The 17104-nt window shown below is 61.9% G+C and overlaps 5 protein-coding genes across 5 annotated transcripts in view; 2 read left to right on the top strand and 3 right to left on the bottom strand.

The window, feature by feature from the left end:
- Nucleotides 1-23: 23 nt before the first annotated feature.
- Nucleotides 24-8210, bottom strand: AMSG_11954 (uncharacterized protein; the record flags this gene model as incomplete). The annotated part of the gene is made up of 3 exons (XM_013902000.1): nt 24-4646; nt 6843-7966; nt 8108-8210. 3 exons carry the CDS (start codon nt 8208-8210, stop codon nt 24-26), a joined length of 5850 nt encoding a protein of 1949 aa, XP_013757454.1.
- A 111-nt stretch (nt 8211-8321) lies between these two features.
- Nucleotides 8322-10902, bottom strand: AMSG_06243 (solute carrier family 44). Its single transcript, XM_013901960.1, has 2 exons — nt 10677-10902; nt 8322-10117 (listed from the first exon to the last, which is right to left on the bottom strand). The coding sequence occupies exon 2, from the start codon at nt 10042-10044 to the stop codon at nt 8359-8361; it is 1686 nt and encodes a 561-aa protein (XP_013757414.1). The 5' UTR covers nt 10045-10117; nt 10677-10902; the 3' UTR covers nt 8322-8358.
- Nucleotides 10903-11028: 126 nt separating this feature from the next.
- Nucleotides 11029-11811, bottom strand: AMSG_06242 (uncharacterized protein; the record flags this gene model as incomplete). The annotated part of the gene is made up of 1 exon (XM_013901959.1): nt 11029-11811. The coding sequence occupies one exon, from the start codon at nt 11809-11811 to the stop codon at nt 11029-11031; it is 783 nt and encodes a 260-aa protein (XP_013757413.1).
- Nucleotides 11812-12292: 481 nt separating this feature from the next.
- AMSG_06241 (AdoMet-dependent rRNA methyltransferase spb1) lies at nt 12293-16030 on the top strand. The gene is made up of 2 exons (XM_013901958.1): nt 12293-12354; nt 13366-16030. The coding sequence occupies exons 1-2, from the start codon at nt 12311-12313 to the stop codon at nt 16001-16003; spliced, it is 2682 nt and encodes an 893-aa protein (XP_013757412.1). The 5' UTR covers nt 12293-12310; the 3' UTR covers nt 16004-16030.
- Nucleotides 16031-16801: 771 nt separating this feature from the next.
- Nucleotides 16802-17104, top strand: part of AMSG_06239 (molybdenum cofactor biosynthesis protein C) — a gene marked incomplete at its 5' end in the record, with an annotated part of 1355 nt that continues 1052 nt past the window's right edge. Inside the window, one exon of the mRNA XM_013901957.1 lies at nt 16802-16826. Within this exon, the coding sequence (XP_013757411.1) occupies nt 16802-16826 (25 nt within the window). The remainder of the gene's footprint in view (nt 16827-17104) is intronic.

Genomic DNA, 17104 nt, shown 5'->3' with positions numbered 1-17104 from the left:
TGGCAAACAAGTAAGCCGCGTGTTTACCTGTTCTGCCGATCGCGTGCCTTTCTGCCCTTCTTCTTGGCATTGCCGGCGTACAGACCGCGCTCGCGCAGGCTAGCCTCGAGTCGCTTGGCCACGTCGCGGGCCTTGGGCCGAGCCGCGGCGTCGTCATTCCAGCAGTCGGCAATGAGCTCGCGGAGCCGTGGGTCCTCCACAAAGTTAAGATCAGGACGAAAGCCTGAGAGGATGTGGTAGCCGACCTCGAGCGCGTTCGAGCCGTCAAACGCCGGCTGGCGAACGGCGATCTCGTAGAGCATGGTACCAAAGACAAAGATGTCGGCCTCCATGTTGCCGTCCTCGCCGCGAAGGTTCTCTGGCGCCAGATACGCCACTGAGGGCACCATGGTCATCGTGCCCATGTTGGTCTTGATCTTGGAGAGGAAGTAGTCGATGAGGTGGACGTCGAGGACCTCGGTCGAGCGCGTCACGATCATGACGTTGGCCGGCCGCAGCGAACCGTGCCCGCGCTTGCCCACCTCGTGGAGTTCAGCGATGGCCTTGATGAGGCCAAGGACAACCACACGCGCCGAGTCGTTGTCGAGCGTCGGTGTGCCAAGTGCGTCGCGCGCCTTTGACCGATGCGCGACCTGGTCGCGTGAACGCCCCAGCATGGCGCGGTCGAGCATGATCTGAAGCGAGCCCGAGTCGTAGCGCGGGAAGATGAGGCCCAGGAACGGCCGCGTGATGCAGAGCCCGATCGCGCCAGCAATGCGTGTGCCCTGGGCACGCGCACACTCGCCGCCGAGCACAGCAAAGTTGATGAGCCCCTCACGCTTGAGGTCTTGTCGGAGCAGGACCTTCACCATCACCGGCTGCCCGTTCCAATTGGCCTCGTGGACCCGCGAGTACGAGCCGTGGACCATGGTTCCGTCTTGCTTGACAAGTTCATCCATCTCGGCCGGAGTAAGGATAAAGTGCGACGGGTCGACCTTGGACTTGGCGTTCCGGTGAGCACCAGACTTTGATGAGCCGGCGCGAGTCGCCGAGATGCGAGCCGCAGCCCGCGGCCCGGCCTTGCCCCTGATCTGACGCTGTGACGAGCTCGAGCTCGGATTAGACATCGACGAGCTCGAGCTCGAGCTCGAGCTTGAGTTTGCCTCATCCTCCTCCTGCTCTACCACAGATGCCCGACGCGAGCTCACCCGCTGTCGCGAGCCCGACCGCCTCGAGCTGGACCGTGCCCGTGCGTCAGCCGATGGCCCGCGGTTGCGGCGGACGCCAGCGCCGGACCGGTTGAGGTCGCGCTTGGACGAGTCATTGCGCATCATTGGCGGTCGTGATGAGCTACGCCGGGGCGTCGCTGTAAACCCGTCGCGCTCTTCCGATGCTCCGTCAGAGCGGTGCTGCGAGGGCGAGGGCGGCTCCATGACCGGCTCGCCTGACGCAATCTCCGCCGGCCGCGCAATGCGGGTCACCCGCTCACCGGCTGCCGCAAGTGCCTGCCCAGAGTCACCGGTCACCGGAACGCTGACCAGACCCTTGGGCAGCTTGTCGAGCGAGTTGGCAAACTCGGTCCGCACAAACATGCCCGACTTGGCTACGCCCGGCATGCCATGAGCGAGAATGAGCGAGGCCTCACCCGCGGACCGCGAGCCAAACGTTGCTTGCCACAACGACGTCAACTCCACCATGACCTCGCCCGACAGCGTCTGTTCGCCATACACGTTCTTGGCGGTCGAAATGTTGCCTTGCACAGCAGCGACTGCCAGCGGGCCGGTCCGCGCCTCGACTCGGTCGAGCAGCGAGACAAAGAGGCCAAACTGGTCGCCGCGGTGGACGGCAATCGACGACGTCGCCAGACCCCACTCGACCACAGCGCCGCCGGCCTCGCGTGCAAGCTCGGGCACTTCGGCGTGGAATGCGGCGAGGCACTCGGCTGCATCCGACGGCGACCGCAGTAGCAGCTTGCCGATACCCAGCCGTGCCACGTGGATGAGAATGACCTGACCTTCGGGCGCGGTCGCCGTCGTCGGGTAAACCACCGCCATCGGAGAGTAGAGGTCACCGAGTGCCTCCACCGCAGCCTTGGTTGTCATTCGCGTCTCTGCGTTGCCGTCCCACAGCCCCGTAATGACCGGAAGAAGGTCGTTGAGGTCGGCCCGAATGCTTGCTGTCTCTGGCCGGCGCCCGTTGACCACATCAAGCGAGACCGCAAGAGGGTTCTCGCCCGGGTACAAATCGGACCGCGCCGCCAACTCCCAGAACGTGAGTCCGAGAGAGTACGCGTCCGACGCCGCCGACGCTGCCGCGCCACCCTGGGTCAGCACCTCGGGTGCCGCCCAAAACAGCGTGCCCACGTTGCCCATGCCCGAGTCGTTGCCTTTGCCGCCAGCAGTCGACCGCGAAGTTCCCATTCGCGATGAGAACGACGAGGTGGCCGAGACAAACGGCGAGTTGGAGCTGAGCGAGCCGAAGCGACTGCTGTCACCGCCCGCACCCGCTGCCGCCGCCGCAGCAGCGTCTGCTGGTGTCACCTTGGCTGTCTTCTTCTTCTTGCCCTTGCCGGCCGCCTTGAGCTCCGACGCTGCGTGCGCAACAAGGCCAGCCTCACCCTTGACCGACGACATACCAAAGTCGCAAATCTTGGGCACCCAGTTGGAGTCAAAGAGCACGTTGAGCGACTTGAAGTCGCCGTGGGTGACACCAGACTGCTGCAGAAAGAACAGACCCTGCGCCATGTTGTGGCACCACTTGAAGATAATCGAGGTGTCGAGGAAGACGTCCGGCGCATGGATGATGTCATAGAGCGAGCCGCGGTCCATAAACTCGGTAACCAGCTGCGGCGGCTCGAGCGTGACACCCATGAAAATGACAATGTTCGGGTGCCGGAGCCGGAGCAGCATACCGGCTTCGTCAACAAACTCCTTCAGCTGTGCAGGCTTCATCACCTTGGTCTTGGTCCGCTTAATAGCCACAGCCGTTCCGCGCCACGAACCCATGTACACCGTGCCGAACGAGCCCTCACCAATGGCACGCCCAATGTCAATGTCCTCCGAGTTAAGCACAAGGTCCGAGTCCGACTTGAGCCGGTACGTGACAGACTTGCGCCGGTAGATGACGTAGCCGACGACGCCGCCGACACAAATAACAAGGAGCAGCGAAGGAATGAGGATGTACAGCAGGAGCCGTGCACTCGAGTCGTCCTTGACCGACGCAATGTTGAGTACATAGTCTCCCACGAGCTCGGTCGACAAACGGAGACCTGGTGCGAGCGCAATGGCACGCACTCGCGTCGTCCCAGACGACGAGATGGTGATCGGCCCACTGTAGACCGGCGAGCCCAGGTTGACCTCGCTCCCGTCGAGCGTGTAGTACACCACGGCACCCGTGGTCGGCGATGACAGCGAGACTCTCACAGCGTCAGAGTACGTGCCCGGAAGCGGATCCGCCACCGGCTCGACCGTCATTTTGAGCACCGCCGCCAGCCGCTCCACCTCGATCGCCGCCAGAGCTGTGTTGAGGTACCCCTGTGCCATGGCGCGGGTCGGCATGGCCTCAAAGGTGTAGATGATACGCCACCAGTCACCGGTGACAGAGGCAAAGCCAAAGGCCGCAAACGAGCGGAAGAGCATCGCGTCCGCGGCAAGAACGGCGCTGTACACCTTTTTGGCCCGGGGCGGCACCACGTACGACCCCATCGAAAATCGAGGAATAAAGCCCGATGTGGCGTAGGAGAGCATGCCGGCCTGCACCGTCGGATTGGTTGCGTAGGTGAGGAACTCGTGCGAGTAGCTCTTGTACTGTGCGTTCTTGGGAATGGCGTACGTGCCAACTAGGCCGAGGATGGCATTGGTCGGCTCGGACGGCCCAGCCGTCCCAAGCTCGCCGTCGTACGACGGAAAAGGAAACACGTCAAGGTTCGACGTGTTGGCACCTTGCTGCAGCGGCGAGACAGTCATCATCTCAAAGCCGCAGTAGATCGGAATGGTGTCGTTGACAAGATCAGCGACGTTGTAGGCAGCGCCGGACGTCGGATCCGGCATCATCGCACCGATGTCCTTGAGCTCCATGAGAACGTTAAAGGTAGCGTTGACCCGTGGATCGGTGAACGAGACATTGCCGTTAAAGAACTGCTCGTATGCCGCGTTGCCGTGCATCCGGATGAACATGTAGTCAAAGTAGACCGACGGGATGGCGTCGTAGCCGGTGCCGAGGCACGGCTTGCCAGCAGCCACAAACACGCTGCAGAGGGCCTTGAGCTCGGACCACGTGTTGGGTGTGGCGGTGATGCCCATGGCGGCAAATGCCGACTTGGAGTACACGCATACGTTGGCATCACCCATCAGCGGGACGCCGTACCGCCGACCATCGGCGCCGGTCGAACTGGCCATGGCCGCCGGCAAGAGATCGAGGTCAAGCGAGGAGTTTGTCCAGATGTCGGTCACGTCTTCAAAGTTGTCACTCGAGAGGAGATCAAGGCCTCCGCCACCGAGATAGACCTCGACCACGTCTGGCCCGGTAATGGCATTGAGCCAAGGAGTGTACGCCGCGATTTCCGCAGGAAAGACTTGCGGCTGAAGCAAAACTTCCGACGTTCGGTTGGCCCGCCCGTTGAACTGAGCAAGAAGGACACCAAAGGCAATGCCTGGGCCAGTTACAAACTCGGAACTTGAGAGAAAGATATTCATACGAAGTTGAAGCACTTCCGGAAGTGACGCTTGCGCTTCTCCCTCATGCACGAGCATGACTGCTGCGCCGACTACCACAGCCACCATGAGCAACGTTTGGGGAACGATCATTGCGGCAATTCGAGAGCAATGTTAACAAATTGAAATCGTCTTGCCAGTGAGGAACAACAAAACGACAAAGTATTGCTGCGACTGCTACCAGTCGCTAACACTCGCGGCCGGCTGAGCGAAGCGAAGCGGCTGACACCTTACATAGCTAAGAGTTCTGATGGCGTCGACACAGTCGGCTCCGACGAAGCGGGAACCCGCCCGCCTACCCTTTTGATGACTATGCGCGACGATAACGACCGCTTGGCCGGCAACCGAGAGTGTTGTTCACCAAATTACAAAGTATTCTATTTTTTCCCCCTTGGTATGGCAATGACGAGAGAGAGAACAACAGGACGCGTGTTTGCATGAACAAGGGAGGGGGGGGGGGGGGGGGGGGGGCATGGTCCATATGAGAAGGATTGAGAGAGTCCATAACTGAGCATGGCCGGGCCGAAAGGTTTAACTTGGTCGGGGTCCCCCGGTCGACTCATTATTAATCAGAGTCTCACGTGCCACACACCACAAGCCGTTGCATGCCGACGGCTACCTGCAAATCGTGCGGATGGCGGATGTTTCCCAGGATGAGGTGTGGGAGAGCCGACCAAAACAGACGACACTGGTAGCACTACCTGTCAACGTGAGTAAACGCTGGAAGGGGTACGCTCGGGAGAATCAGCAGCTGAGTTCAGGTTGGGGCCTCCGCGGTCGGGCGTGGAGCAGCCGCGCCCGCTTGGGCGGCCCTCCGGCGGCGCCAAAGACGGCCAGCGGCTCGCGACGACGTTTGGACGCGGATGGCGGAGATGCTGGCGGAGACGAAGCGGGCATCGCCGTTGGGGCAGACACCGCCGGCAGGGCGTGGTGCTCGTCATCGGAACTGAAGGGGTAGGTCAAGTGGGAGAGGAGCGCGTGGCGGGCTGGTCCGGCGGCGCGGGTGGCCGAGAACGCAGACCGCGACTGCGCCGGTGGCGGATGCGGCGCTGGTGAGCTGTATGAGCTCGACCACGAGGCCGATGGTGACCTTGCACCAGGCACCGAAACCGGGGGCGAAGGCGTCCGCAGGCCAGCTCCGAGCGTTGCCTGCCGCTTGGTCGGCGACGGATGCGGCCAGGCCGATTCGTCGCTGCCACACGTGCCCGCCGGCGGCGGCTCTTCGCCGGCAATGTCCATAGCCACCAGCGGAGCACTTCCATCGTCCGCCAGGCGAGCCTCAGGCGCAAGATCATCAGGCTCTGGCGACCGCAGCCGTTTCCTCAGACGACGCACAGCTTCCTCAATAGAAGCACAGATGGGAAGCATTCTTGGAAAGTCACGCAGCGGATGCTGGCCACCTCTGACCAAGCCGAGACAAAGCCGCTGTCGTCTGCAGCCAACGACGACAACGATGATGACAATGATGACAATGATGATAGTGATGACGAGCTGAGACGAGGAGGAGCGAGTGTGCACAAACGAGCAGATGAGCGAGCGAGCGATCGAGCGAGAGGGCTAACAGAGTTGTCTGGCGAGAGCGTGGAGGATGACGATGCGGATGCGGCCAAGTCGCATTGGAGGCGACTTGCCGAGTCGGTGGTCATCGCCATGGCCGTGCGGCTTGCCAAAGGAGCGGTGGTGGTGGTGGTGGCGGTGGCGGAGGTGGGAGGGCGGACAGGAGGGGCGTTGAAGGGAGTGGGGCGGAAGAGAGGCATGGGTACACATGGGGGGGTTGGGGGGCGAAGCGTAGGTCCGCGAACCCGCATGGTGGGGGGGGGAGAGGGGGGGGGAGGGGGTGAGGTGGGGTGGTGTCGGTTGATGTTGATCGGGTGGGCTGATCCTGATCATGATCATGATCAAGATCGCGGACGAGGGGGAGGGGGGGGGGGGGGGGGATCGATTGAAGGGGGATGAGCCTCGCTGGTTCAATCAACAAGGACCACGCAGGTAGCAAGGCGTGTTCGGTGACGATCAGTGGCGCGGACGAGATCGCGAAGCAGACCGATTCGGAGACGGGGATGCGGGCGTGTGCTGGCGGCCGGGGCGTGAGGCCCGTGCAACGGGGACGCGGTGGATCATCCGCCGCGGTGACCGCCGTCGTGGTGCTACGGCCACATGCCCAACCGTGGCCAGCCCGATAGCATCGTCAAGGACCGCGGTCGGAGTCTGGACCATCCGCGCAAGCCGCGACGCCGACGACGGCCGCGCCAGCATCGTCCGCGGCGGCGGCGCCACAAGCGGCGGCGAGAAGAGGCTTGGCGCTGAGCCGAGCCGCGGACGTCGCTCGATCCGCCCAATCTCGCCCAGCGGAGTCAGCGGCTTGCGCGCGTAGCGCCTGCTATCGTCGCCATCGCCGCTGTTGCCGTCTCCTCCGGAAAGAACTGGCGGCTCGGACAACGGTGGGACCGGCTCTAGCGCCGCCACGTTACCGAGATAGCTGCCATCGGCGCCGAATCGCTCCTCCGACAGCGCGCCGTCCGGAGCGGTCAACACCTCGAGCGCCGCCGCAAACGGCGGCGAAACAAGAATGTCTGCAAATGTCGGTCGTGCTGCCGGATCCTTGCGCAGCATCGCCTTCACAATCGCTGCCAGCTCCCGCGGTACGTGAGGCGGAAGTGCAGCAGGTCGTTGCGTGAGAATCGCTCTTCCGGCCGTCTCAAGCGTGGTGCCCGGGAACGGCCGCACGCCTCCAGCAAGGAGCTCGTACAGGAGGACGCCAAACGAAAAGACATCGGCCTCACGCCCGTACCCCGCGCCTGATAGCATCTCCGGTGCCATGTACGGCGGCGAGCCGGCGAGACCGGTAAGCCGCGGCTCGCCAGGCCCGGGTGCCACAGCCGCGACGCCAAAGTCCGAGAGCTTGACCACCGCCTGCTGCCGGCCCAACCGGTTCGCCGCCTTCCACCGAGCCGACGATGCCACCATGCCAGCCTGCGCCGATGCAAGCAGCACGTTAGCCGGCTTGAGATCCAGATGCGCGTACCCGGCATCATGCACGTGCTTGAGCGCCAGCGCCAGCTGCGTGGCAAAGTGCATCGCCACCGCGGGTGTGAGCGACTTCCGTCGCGAATACGCGCTCCGCATCACATCCGCAAGCGATCCGCCATCAGCATACCCCAGCACCATTGCCGCCATGCCGCGGACCCTTGTCGGCGCCGACGACATAAAGTCGACCACGCACGGGTGGTGCGCCACGTCCGACGTCACTGCCGCCTCGTTGAGCGCTGCCGCCACTTGATCCATCGACGTTGCATGTCCAAGCGGCACCAGCTTGATGGCCACCAGCGGCGATGGCAACGGCGATGAAGACAATGTTTGCCTTGATAACCTTGACCATCCGGCCGTTGATGACACTTCCAACGATGATGATGAACGGCGGCTCGCCGTGGCGAGGAATACCGTTCCGTACGTCCCACTCCCGAGCTGCCGGACAATGGTGTACCCATCGACGTGTGGAAAGACATGTTGCGGCTCCATGCTGGGTTGAGGAGGGGGGGGGAGGGGGGGGAGGGGGGTGCGTGGCCGGTTGGCAACGAGTAGGCACAGGTAGCTCGGGCGAGTCTGGGTCGGGGCTCACGCTGACATCCGTTCGATATGTTCAAGTTCACTGAAATGGTGCAAGCGACTAGATGTTGTCCTTGCCAAGATCGGTGTCCATCTTGCGCTTCTCGTTATCCTTGAGGAGCTTGGTCAGCGGCTCCGAAGCGTAGTAGGGGCGGTCAAGCGAGCCGTCGTTGCGCTCAAAGTCTTCCATGGCGCAGAGGAAGATGGTGTCGATGGCCAGCTCGTAGAGCCCCATCATAGCTGTGCAAACGGCAAAGGCGAGGACACAGATGAGGATAAAGGGAATGGCCCAGTAGTTGAGCTCGATGCCCTCGCGGAGGCCAAGCTCGTCTTTGCCGCGGAGCATGAAGAAGGCGACAATGGCGACGATGACGACCACCACAAGCTTGCCGAGGTTGATGACAAAGTCGCCGATGAACTGGACAGCAATGAGGCGCCACGCGTTACGCATGAGGAGGGCAAAGGCCTCGCGGGCCGAGGTGCAGAACGACTCGCCGTAGATCGCGATCTGGATGTATGCATTCCGCGAAATGAAACGAAGGAAGCGGTCGAGGCAGGCAAAGAGGTACGCGAGGCAGCGGAGGAGGAAGCGGACAAAGTCGTTGTCTTTGCCTTTGAGCTGCATGCGGACGTACTCGATGCAAACACGGATAAACTGCACAATGGCAATGATGAGCGAGCCGAGCGCGACAGACCCGGTGTGGTACCGCAGCGTCCGCTTGAGCGACCGCAGGATGGGGAAGCCCTTGACCTTGTTGTCGTGCGAAAAGTACCACGTGGCGATCGAGCCGGCAATGGTGCATTCGTGAATGCCCAGGATAAAGGCGAGGACCCAGAGGAGGGCAAAGACGTGGTACGCCTGCATCCGCCGCACGTCCTTGGACGCCTTGTACGTCACAAACTCGCCCGTCTCCGGGTCATACAGCGGCTCGCCGGCCGTCGCCAGGTACAGCGCCGTCGCGATCCAGTACGCAAAGAAGAGGCCAAGAATGACAAAGGTCCAGATCGGGACGCAGAACAAGCACGGCATCGACGTCAGCGCCGCCCCGGCCTCCTTGATGATCTGGATCGCCAGCCGGATCTTGTTGCGCATGGTGAGGACAACAATGAGCAGAACCGCCGTCGCCACCGTCGCAATCACCGCAAACGCCGTCATCGTCCGGTACTGCAGCTGCGACTCGACCGTGTCCACGCCCTTGCGCTTGGCGTCGTTGTGCTCGTCGCGCGCCTCCTTGGCCTCCATGCACAGCAGCGTCGAGATCGTGATAGAGAGCACGGAAACGAGAATAATCGTCGTCCACACCAGGCACCCAGTAAAGGTCTTGAGAAGGAGAAGCCAGCAGAACGAGAGCACCACAGCCACGCCCGCCAGGAACAGAATGATGTACTTGGCAGCGTTGATGTCTGCCATGATCTGCCGCGACAGCTCCGTCGAGTTGATCTTGTCCATGATGTTTGTCGTGTCTGACGAGTTGGTCACAGTCTCGGAGCCCGGCGCAGGAATACACCGCCGCAGGATCGGCGTCGACGAGTAGCCCGGGAAGCACGGGCAGTCGCCGGTGCATCCCATGTACAGGATGTCTGTCCGCGGCTTGTTGCCGGTGTAGCCGTTGCGGCAATAAATGTTGTCCTTGTCGTACGACAACGCAAAAATGTTGACGTTATCCACAGGACACTTCTTCACGCAGATCTCGTCACGGAACGGCTTGAGAGGGTTGCCGAAAAACACAAACGGCCGCCCACGCATGTCGATGCCGTTGCGCAAATCAGAGTTCTTGGTGTCGCACACATTGCCGTCTGCATCCGTCCCGTACAAAATCCTGTCCTCATCCCCAACGTGCCCCCCGCCCCGTCTCACTCCCGTGAGTCGTTCTCCTCGCCCTCTACCTCTACCCTCTTCCCCCAGTGTACGATAAAGGTACGCCAAAGTACGCCACCGCCTCATAAGAGCGGCCAAAGCCAGTGGGCCATGGGCTTTGGGATATTTTTTTCTCCAGAAGAGGAGAAGGAGGAGCCCATTCTGTTTGCGCACCATGCCAGAGTGTGGAGAGCGACCCAGCATCTTCGCTTGGCCATGCCCGCACCGCATACCGCTCCCGGGGCCCGGTGGAACCAGGGCGAGCCGGCTGATCAAAACGGCGCGCGATCGAGGTGTGATCAATGGCGTTTTCCTGGTATGCGGTGGGGGCAGGCGCGGTGCGGGCATGGTCGGCAGCGGAGGGGCTACGCTGTCCTTATGACCATACACAAGGTTCCATGGTGGTGTACAACATGTACACCATGGATTGTATGGCGTCTTCTTCCCATACTGTCGCTACTCTTCCCCTGCTTGGGGGCAGGGCGAGGGGGTGGGGGGCGTGGGGGGCGTGGGGAACGTACCGCTTGGGTTGCCGATGCGGTAGGCGATGACGGTGACAACACCCATACCAATGATAAAGAGAATGAAGAGCAGAAGGAAGAGCACGTCCCGGCACTGCCGCTCCACAATCGGCCCCTTGAAGTTGGCGTCGTAATGGTGCGGCTCACCGAGCGTCTTCATCTCCTCCGCATCCGGAATGTGGTCGATGGCCATGCTGTGGCACCGTGAGAGAGAGAAGAGTGCAAACCAGCTGCTTGGAATAATCGTGTTTTCATTGAATAACGTTATTGGCGACGCCGCCACCTCCGCCGCCGCCATCCGCCAGTCTTGACTGGCAGCCCGTGACCAACACGGCCGATGAGCCACATCGAGTCAGAGTAGGTGATGAATCATGGCCGAGGTGACTTTGTCAAAGGCTAGGATGAGCTCAGGTGGGACGTCGGCGTCGTCGCACTCGTCAAACACCTTGCAGCCGCGCTCTTCGCATGAGCGGAGGTACGCGCCAAACTCGACCGGAGCCACGGCATTCAGCACACACTTGGTAAGCGATTGCATGGCAGCCTCTGTGCGAGCGTCCATCTCGTCAGTGGTGTCGTCACCGCCTCCACTGGAGTCAGCGTCGGCGATGCGATGGCGGACAGTGTCGATCTCGCCCTGGCAGTTGCGGAGGACAGAGGACCAGCGATTGGCGTCGGAGACGCCGTCGCGTTCATCGCTGCTCGCACTCTCGCGAGGATGCACAAGCGCAGAGGCGGCGTACGGCGCGAGAGTGAAGATGGTGCCGATCATGGCCATCAAGCCGCCAAACGACCAGCCCTCGTCGGCGAGCGCGTCTTTGGTCCGAGAGACCATGTCTCGCAGCTCGTCGGCAGACTCTGACAACTGGGGCGTCTTGACAAGCTGGTCCAACATGCAGATGGCAAAAGGGAAGGCCTCATGGAACACTGCGATGTCGACGTCGCTCTCCGCATCGCTCGTCATCCCGCTCTGCACATGCGCCACTATCACAGCCCGCAGCCGATCAAACTTGGTCGCCAGTACCACAGACTCGGTCCGGCATCCACGCAGCGCCTCGCTCCACTGCCTCGCCATCCGCTCTGTCTCTGCCGCGCTTCCCAGTGGGTTGGCGCGACTCGATGTCGGCGTTGTCGCCATGATAATGGTGGAGACGAGTGCTCGGCGTTGCAACAGCAATGACGCGTGGCCGACAGCGATGACCTCGCCAAATGGAAGCTTCGCCGCGGCAACCAGACATAGCACCACAGTGACATGTGGATCGGACCCGCGCGTATCAGCGGCTGAATGGTCGTACTATGCGGCGATTTGAGGATGGGGATAGATAGGAAGACGTTTGCCCGGGCTCTCTTGCAGACGCGACCTCGGACCCGACACTTGCTGCGACCGTCACAGTGTTGCGCAGCTCCTCCGTTATCAAGCCGATGCTACAGCCTCGCACCATGGCGGCGACTCGTCCGCCACAACATCCAATCGGACGGAAAGGAACGGGATAATGAATATTATCGGCCGATTGTCGAGCATGATGGAGTCGACTTGGTCAGAGGAGGAGGGACAGGGTAAGCCGACCGACCGACTGGCCGACCAACTCGAGGCGGTGTTGGCGACTCAACTGGGTAGACCTCACTCCCCGCTCACCATGCCTTCGAAGAAGCAGAAGAAGGGAAAAGGCCGCCTTGACAAATATCCAGTCGCACTAAGCTTCCCCATCCTCTCTCCCCCCTTCCTCACCCCTGTGATTCCCTTCCCTTTCCCGCATCCCGATCGTTGAATGGCAAGCCCATCCATGGAAGGGTGCAGCTGGCAGTGTCCCCCCCACCTCCCCCAGCCAATGATTGACTCTTGATGAATTAATCTTTGGAGTCTGGGGGTTGGGGAGCATGTTGGCTACTCGCCGTCCATGGATGAGTGGCGTGCTGTACAGCCATAGAGATACGAGAAAGGAAGGATGTCTGTGCATAACCATGTTCTCTGTCTGTGGAACGACTCTGAGATCATACCCTACCCCCCTCTCTTCCCTCTCTTCCCCTTATCCCCTCCGTCCCCCACCCCCTCCTGCCCCCCCCCCCCTTCCCCTCCAGTCGGTTCGGCTTGTCATCATCCTGCCATCCATCCTCCGGGGGGAAGCCAGGGGAGGCCCATTCCCCCCAGGCATGGGCGCATGCGGGCACTTGCCCGTCCAACCACATCACCAATCGCATCCTATATGGGTGTACTATCTTTGTTTCCAACTTGTTTGTTAATGCACGTGCTCATGCACTCGTCGTCGGTCAAGGTCCTTGTTATGGTCCCCCTGTCCGGCAGTCTCCTCCGCAATCTTCCCCTCTCTCGCATAGGCCCACTCATTTGCGTCCCTTTTGTATTCCCCATTTGTCTTTGTTGCCTCGCCCGATCTCTGCATCCTTTTGTATTCCCCATTTGTCTTTGTTGCCTCGCCCGATCTCTGCATCGTTTTATCTCGCCCGATCTCTGCATCGTTTTATCTCGCCCGATCTCTGCATCGCTTTATCTCGCCCGATCTCTGCATCGTTTTATCTCGCCCGATCTCTGCATCGTTTTATCTCGCCCGATCTCTGCATCGCTTTATCTCGCCCGATCTCTGCATCGTTTTATCTCGCCCGATCTCTGCATCGTTATCTCTCACTCTTCCTTCCTGTGCGCTTCCTATTGACTCTTCGCCGTTGACGTCTCCACATACTACCACTTGGCCAAGGAACAAGGATACCGCTCGCGTGCGGCATACAAGCTGATCCAGCTGAACAAGAAGTATGAGTTCCTCTCGTCAGCGCGGGTGTGCATTGATCTGTGTGCTGCGCCCGGCGGATGGCTCCAGGTGGCGACCAAGTACATGCCGATGAGCTCGCTGGTGATGGGCATTGATCTCGACCCGATCCAGCCGATCAAGGGCGTGACGACACTTGTTGCGGACATCACCACGCCGCGGTGCCGCAAGGAGATTGCAGGTTTCCTCAAGGGCTGGAAGGCCGACGTGTTCCTGCATGATGGTGCGCCGAACATGGGTAAGGACTGGACGCACGACGCGTACTCGCAGGCGTGCCTAGTCCTCGAGTCGTGCAAGCTGGCGTCCGAGTTTCTCACCCGCGGCGGCACGTTTGTGACCAAGGTCTTCCGCTCCAAGGACTACAATGCCCTCATCTGGGTCTTCCAGCAGCTGTTCAACAAGGTCGACGCGACCAAGCCGCCGTCGTCACGTGGCGTCTCTGCCGAGATCTTCGTCGTCTGCCAGGACTTCAAGGCGCCTGACTCGATCGATCCGCGGATGTTTGAGGCCTCGTCGATCTTTGCCGACGTTGCGCCCAACGCCACCGTCCCGGACATTTTCAACAACAAGCAGAAGCGCCACCGGACTGGCTATGCCGACGATGTCGGGTCGCTTCTGTACAAGGAAGTGCCGCTGGCGTTCTTTGTCGACTCGCTCAACCCGATGACTGTCCTCGCCGAGAACAACAAGCTGACGACGACCGACGCCGAGTCCAAGGTTTACATCAACCACCCGAAGACGACCGACGAGATCCTCGCGTGCGTCGCCGACCTCCGCGTTCTCTCCAAGAGCGACTTTAAGCGCGTTCTCCGCTGGCGCAAGTCGATGCGCGCCTTTATGGGCCTTGACGCCAAGCCCGAGACCGAAGAGGTCGAGGTGACGACGACCGATCTGAGCCTTGCCGAGCTGGCCAACGCCGACGAGGACGTACTCGCCGTCGAGATGGAGCGGTTCAAGGAGCGCATGCGCGCCATCGAGAAGCGCAAGAAGCGCAAGACGCGGTCCCGTCTCGCCAAGTATCGCCAGCACTTGACGCTCGCCATGCCGGCCGGCGATGTGATTGAGACACCGGCTGAGGCCTCGCTCTTCTCGCTCGAAACGATGCCAACGCAGACGGACGTCAACGCCATCATCGGCGACAGTGACGCCGCGCTCGCTGCCGTCGACGACGAGGAGGTTGCCGACGTTTACCTGCCTAAGGGCGTCCGCAACGACACCGAGGCGCCACCCGGCGCTACCGAGCCGCTCGAGGGCCTCGACTACGACACTCAGGTCGAGGCCGACCTCGAGGCGTATCACGCCGACAAGGTCGAGCGCGAGCAGCGCGCCACGCCTCGCGTCCGCGTCGGTAAGAAGATCAAGCGTGTCCGCCAGCTCGGCATCTCCACCGAGCTGTACATGGACCTTAAGGCCCGTGAGATGGGCCTGACCGAGGAGGCCGAGGCCATCGCGGCCCTCCGCCCCAACGTCGACCGCAACATCCTCTCCTCCTCGGACGACGACGACTCGTCCAACGACGATGCCGATGACGACGCCGACGAATCGTCTGACGACGACTCGTCCGAGTCGTCCGACGCCAAGTTCTTTGCCGAGTTGCAAAAGCGCCGCGCCGCTGCCGCTGCTGTCGCCGCCGATGCCAACACGCTCATTACCGGCCGCTCCGGCCTTGCCAACCCTAACGATGTCTTTTCTTCCGATTTGTTCCAGGGCCTCGAGGTTGACGATGACGCCGACAAGGTTGTTGCCGAGATGCGCGGCGTGCCGCCCGCGGCTGCGCCGCTCGGACGCTCGGGCGAGCGTGCGCCGGTGGCTACGGCTGCTTCTGCTGCTGCCGAGCCGTCGCGCAAGCGCAAGCGCGAGCCCGAGCGCCACGACCCGCGCCGCATCGTGCTCGGTTCGTCTGGCGATGACTCGTCGTCTGATGAGCCCGAGTCCGAGTCCGACGGGGTGACAGAGTTTGAGGTCGTCCCGCAGGACCCGATGTCGTTCTCAGACTCGGACGACAAGGCCGAGTACCTTGCGCTGGCCAAGGAGATGGCCGCCCGCAAGCGTCGCGAGTCGCTCATCGACAAGTCGTACAACCGGCGGGCCCACAACGAGGACAACCTGCCGTCCTGGTACGAGGACTACCTCGCCGAAAACAACCAGCCCTCGCTGCCCATCACCAAGGAGATGGTGGCCGAGCTCAAGCACCTGCACAAGGCCGTCAACGCCCGGCCCATCAAGCGCGTCGCCGAGGCCAAGGCCCGCAAGAAGATGCGCGCCGTCATCAAGCTCGAGAAGATGAAGCGCCAGGTCACCGCCATCGCCAACGACACCGACCTCTCCGCCACCTCGCGCGCGCGCATGATCGAGCGCCTCTACCGTGCCGGAAACAAGGCTGTCGACAAGCCCAAGCGCCGCCTCGTCATCGGCAAGCGCGCCGAGGCCCGTGGCGGCAAGTCGGTCACTCGCTCCTACCGCATGGTCGACCGTCGGCTCAAGGCCGACCTGGGTCGCCGCACCTCCAAGAAGGTCCGCACCAAACGTGCTCGCCACCGCCGCCGGTAAACGTAGCAATGGACCGGCCGACCGGACCGCCCTCACTCGTCGAGCGCGTTGCCCTCGTCGTCCAGCCCGTACTTTTCCTTCAGCGCCTCCAGCTCCTCGCGGCGCTTCTGCAGCTCGTCCTGGGTCATTGGCTTGCGCTGCGCGAGTTGCGGCGCAAAATACGAGACCACAATGTATCGTCCGCCGACCCGGAACCCGTTGAGCACTGAGAGTGCGGCGGCAGCCACAGACTCGTCGTTGTACACCACATACCCCTGTCCGCGCGTCGCCTGCTCGTTGCCCACCCGGATCTGACGGACCGTACCGAATTGGCCAAACGTCTCGTACAGCTCCTCGGGCGAGATGCTGAACGGCAGGTTTCTGTAAACACATCAACAGCCGGTCATCAATTCACACCAGCAATGAGTAGCAGTCAGTCCACCCAGTACCAGATCACAGCCACCATCAGCCCACCCGACGCCAGATCACAGCCCACCCGACGCCAGACCACATCCACCATCAGCCAACAGCCCCCGATCCCAGCAGCCACCAACAACCAACAACCAACAACCAACAGCCAACAGCCAACAGCCAACAGCCAACAGCCACCATCAGCCAAAAGCCCCCGATCCCAGCAGCCACCAACAACCAACAGCCAACAGCCAACAACAGCGCGCGCGCCCCGCCAGAGTGAGTCGACCACGCCCCACCCACCCACCCCTACCCACCCACCCACCCCTACCCACGCCAAACCCATCCACCACATACGCACACAACACATGGTGAACATACCTCACAAACAGAATGCGCTTCTCACTCATGGCCATTCTCGCACAGACAAGTGGTGGGTGGGAGGGAGGGGGGAGGGGGAGGGGGAGGGGGAGGGGGAGGGGGAGGGGAGGGGAGGGGAAGGAGGAGGGGAAGAGGAGGGGGGGGCGACTTGGAGACGGGCAGGAGCAAAGCCCGCAACCAGGGCATCATCACCACCATCACAACATCATCCCATCGCACATCAGGAGGATATGACATGATATTGTCCATTGTCCATGCTCCCCCCCCTCCCCCTCCCTCCCCTCCTCCCCCTTCCCTTCCCTTCCTCCTCCTCCCCTCTCCTCCCCCTCC

Source organism: Thecamonas trahens (genome assembly GCF_000142905.1).
Source record: "Thecamonas trahens ATCC 50062 unplaced genomic scaffold supercont1.26, whole genome shotgun sequence".
In the NCBI taxonomy this organism is placed as follows: Eukaryota; order Apusomonadida; family Apusomonadidae; genus Thecamonas; species Thecamonas trahens.
This window is presented reverse-complemented; position numbering and strand designations above follow the sequence as displayed.

What these genes read in the sequence shown, in the direction of transcription:
- AMSG_06243 (XM_013901960.1), bottom strand. Translation starts at nt 10,044, where the DNA reads ATGCGTGGGCGGCCGTTTGTGTTTTTCGGCAACCCTCTCAAGCCGTTC.
- AMSG_06241 (XM_013901958.1), top strand. Translation starts at nt 12,311, where the DNA reads ATGCCTTCGAAGAAGCAGAAGAAGGGAAAAGGCCGCCTTGACAA. An exon ending in GGAAAAGGCCGCCTTGACAA is followed by an intron (nt 12,355 to 13,365) that starts ATATCCAGTCGC and finishes TGACGTCTCCAC; the next exon opens with ATACTACCACTTGGCCAAGG.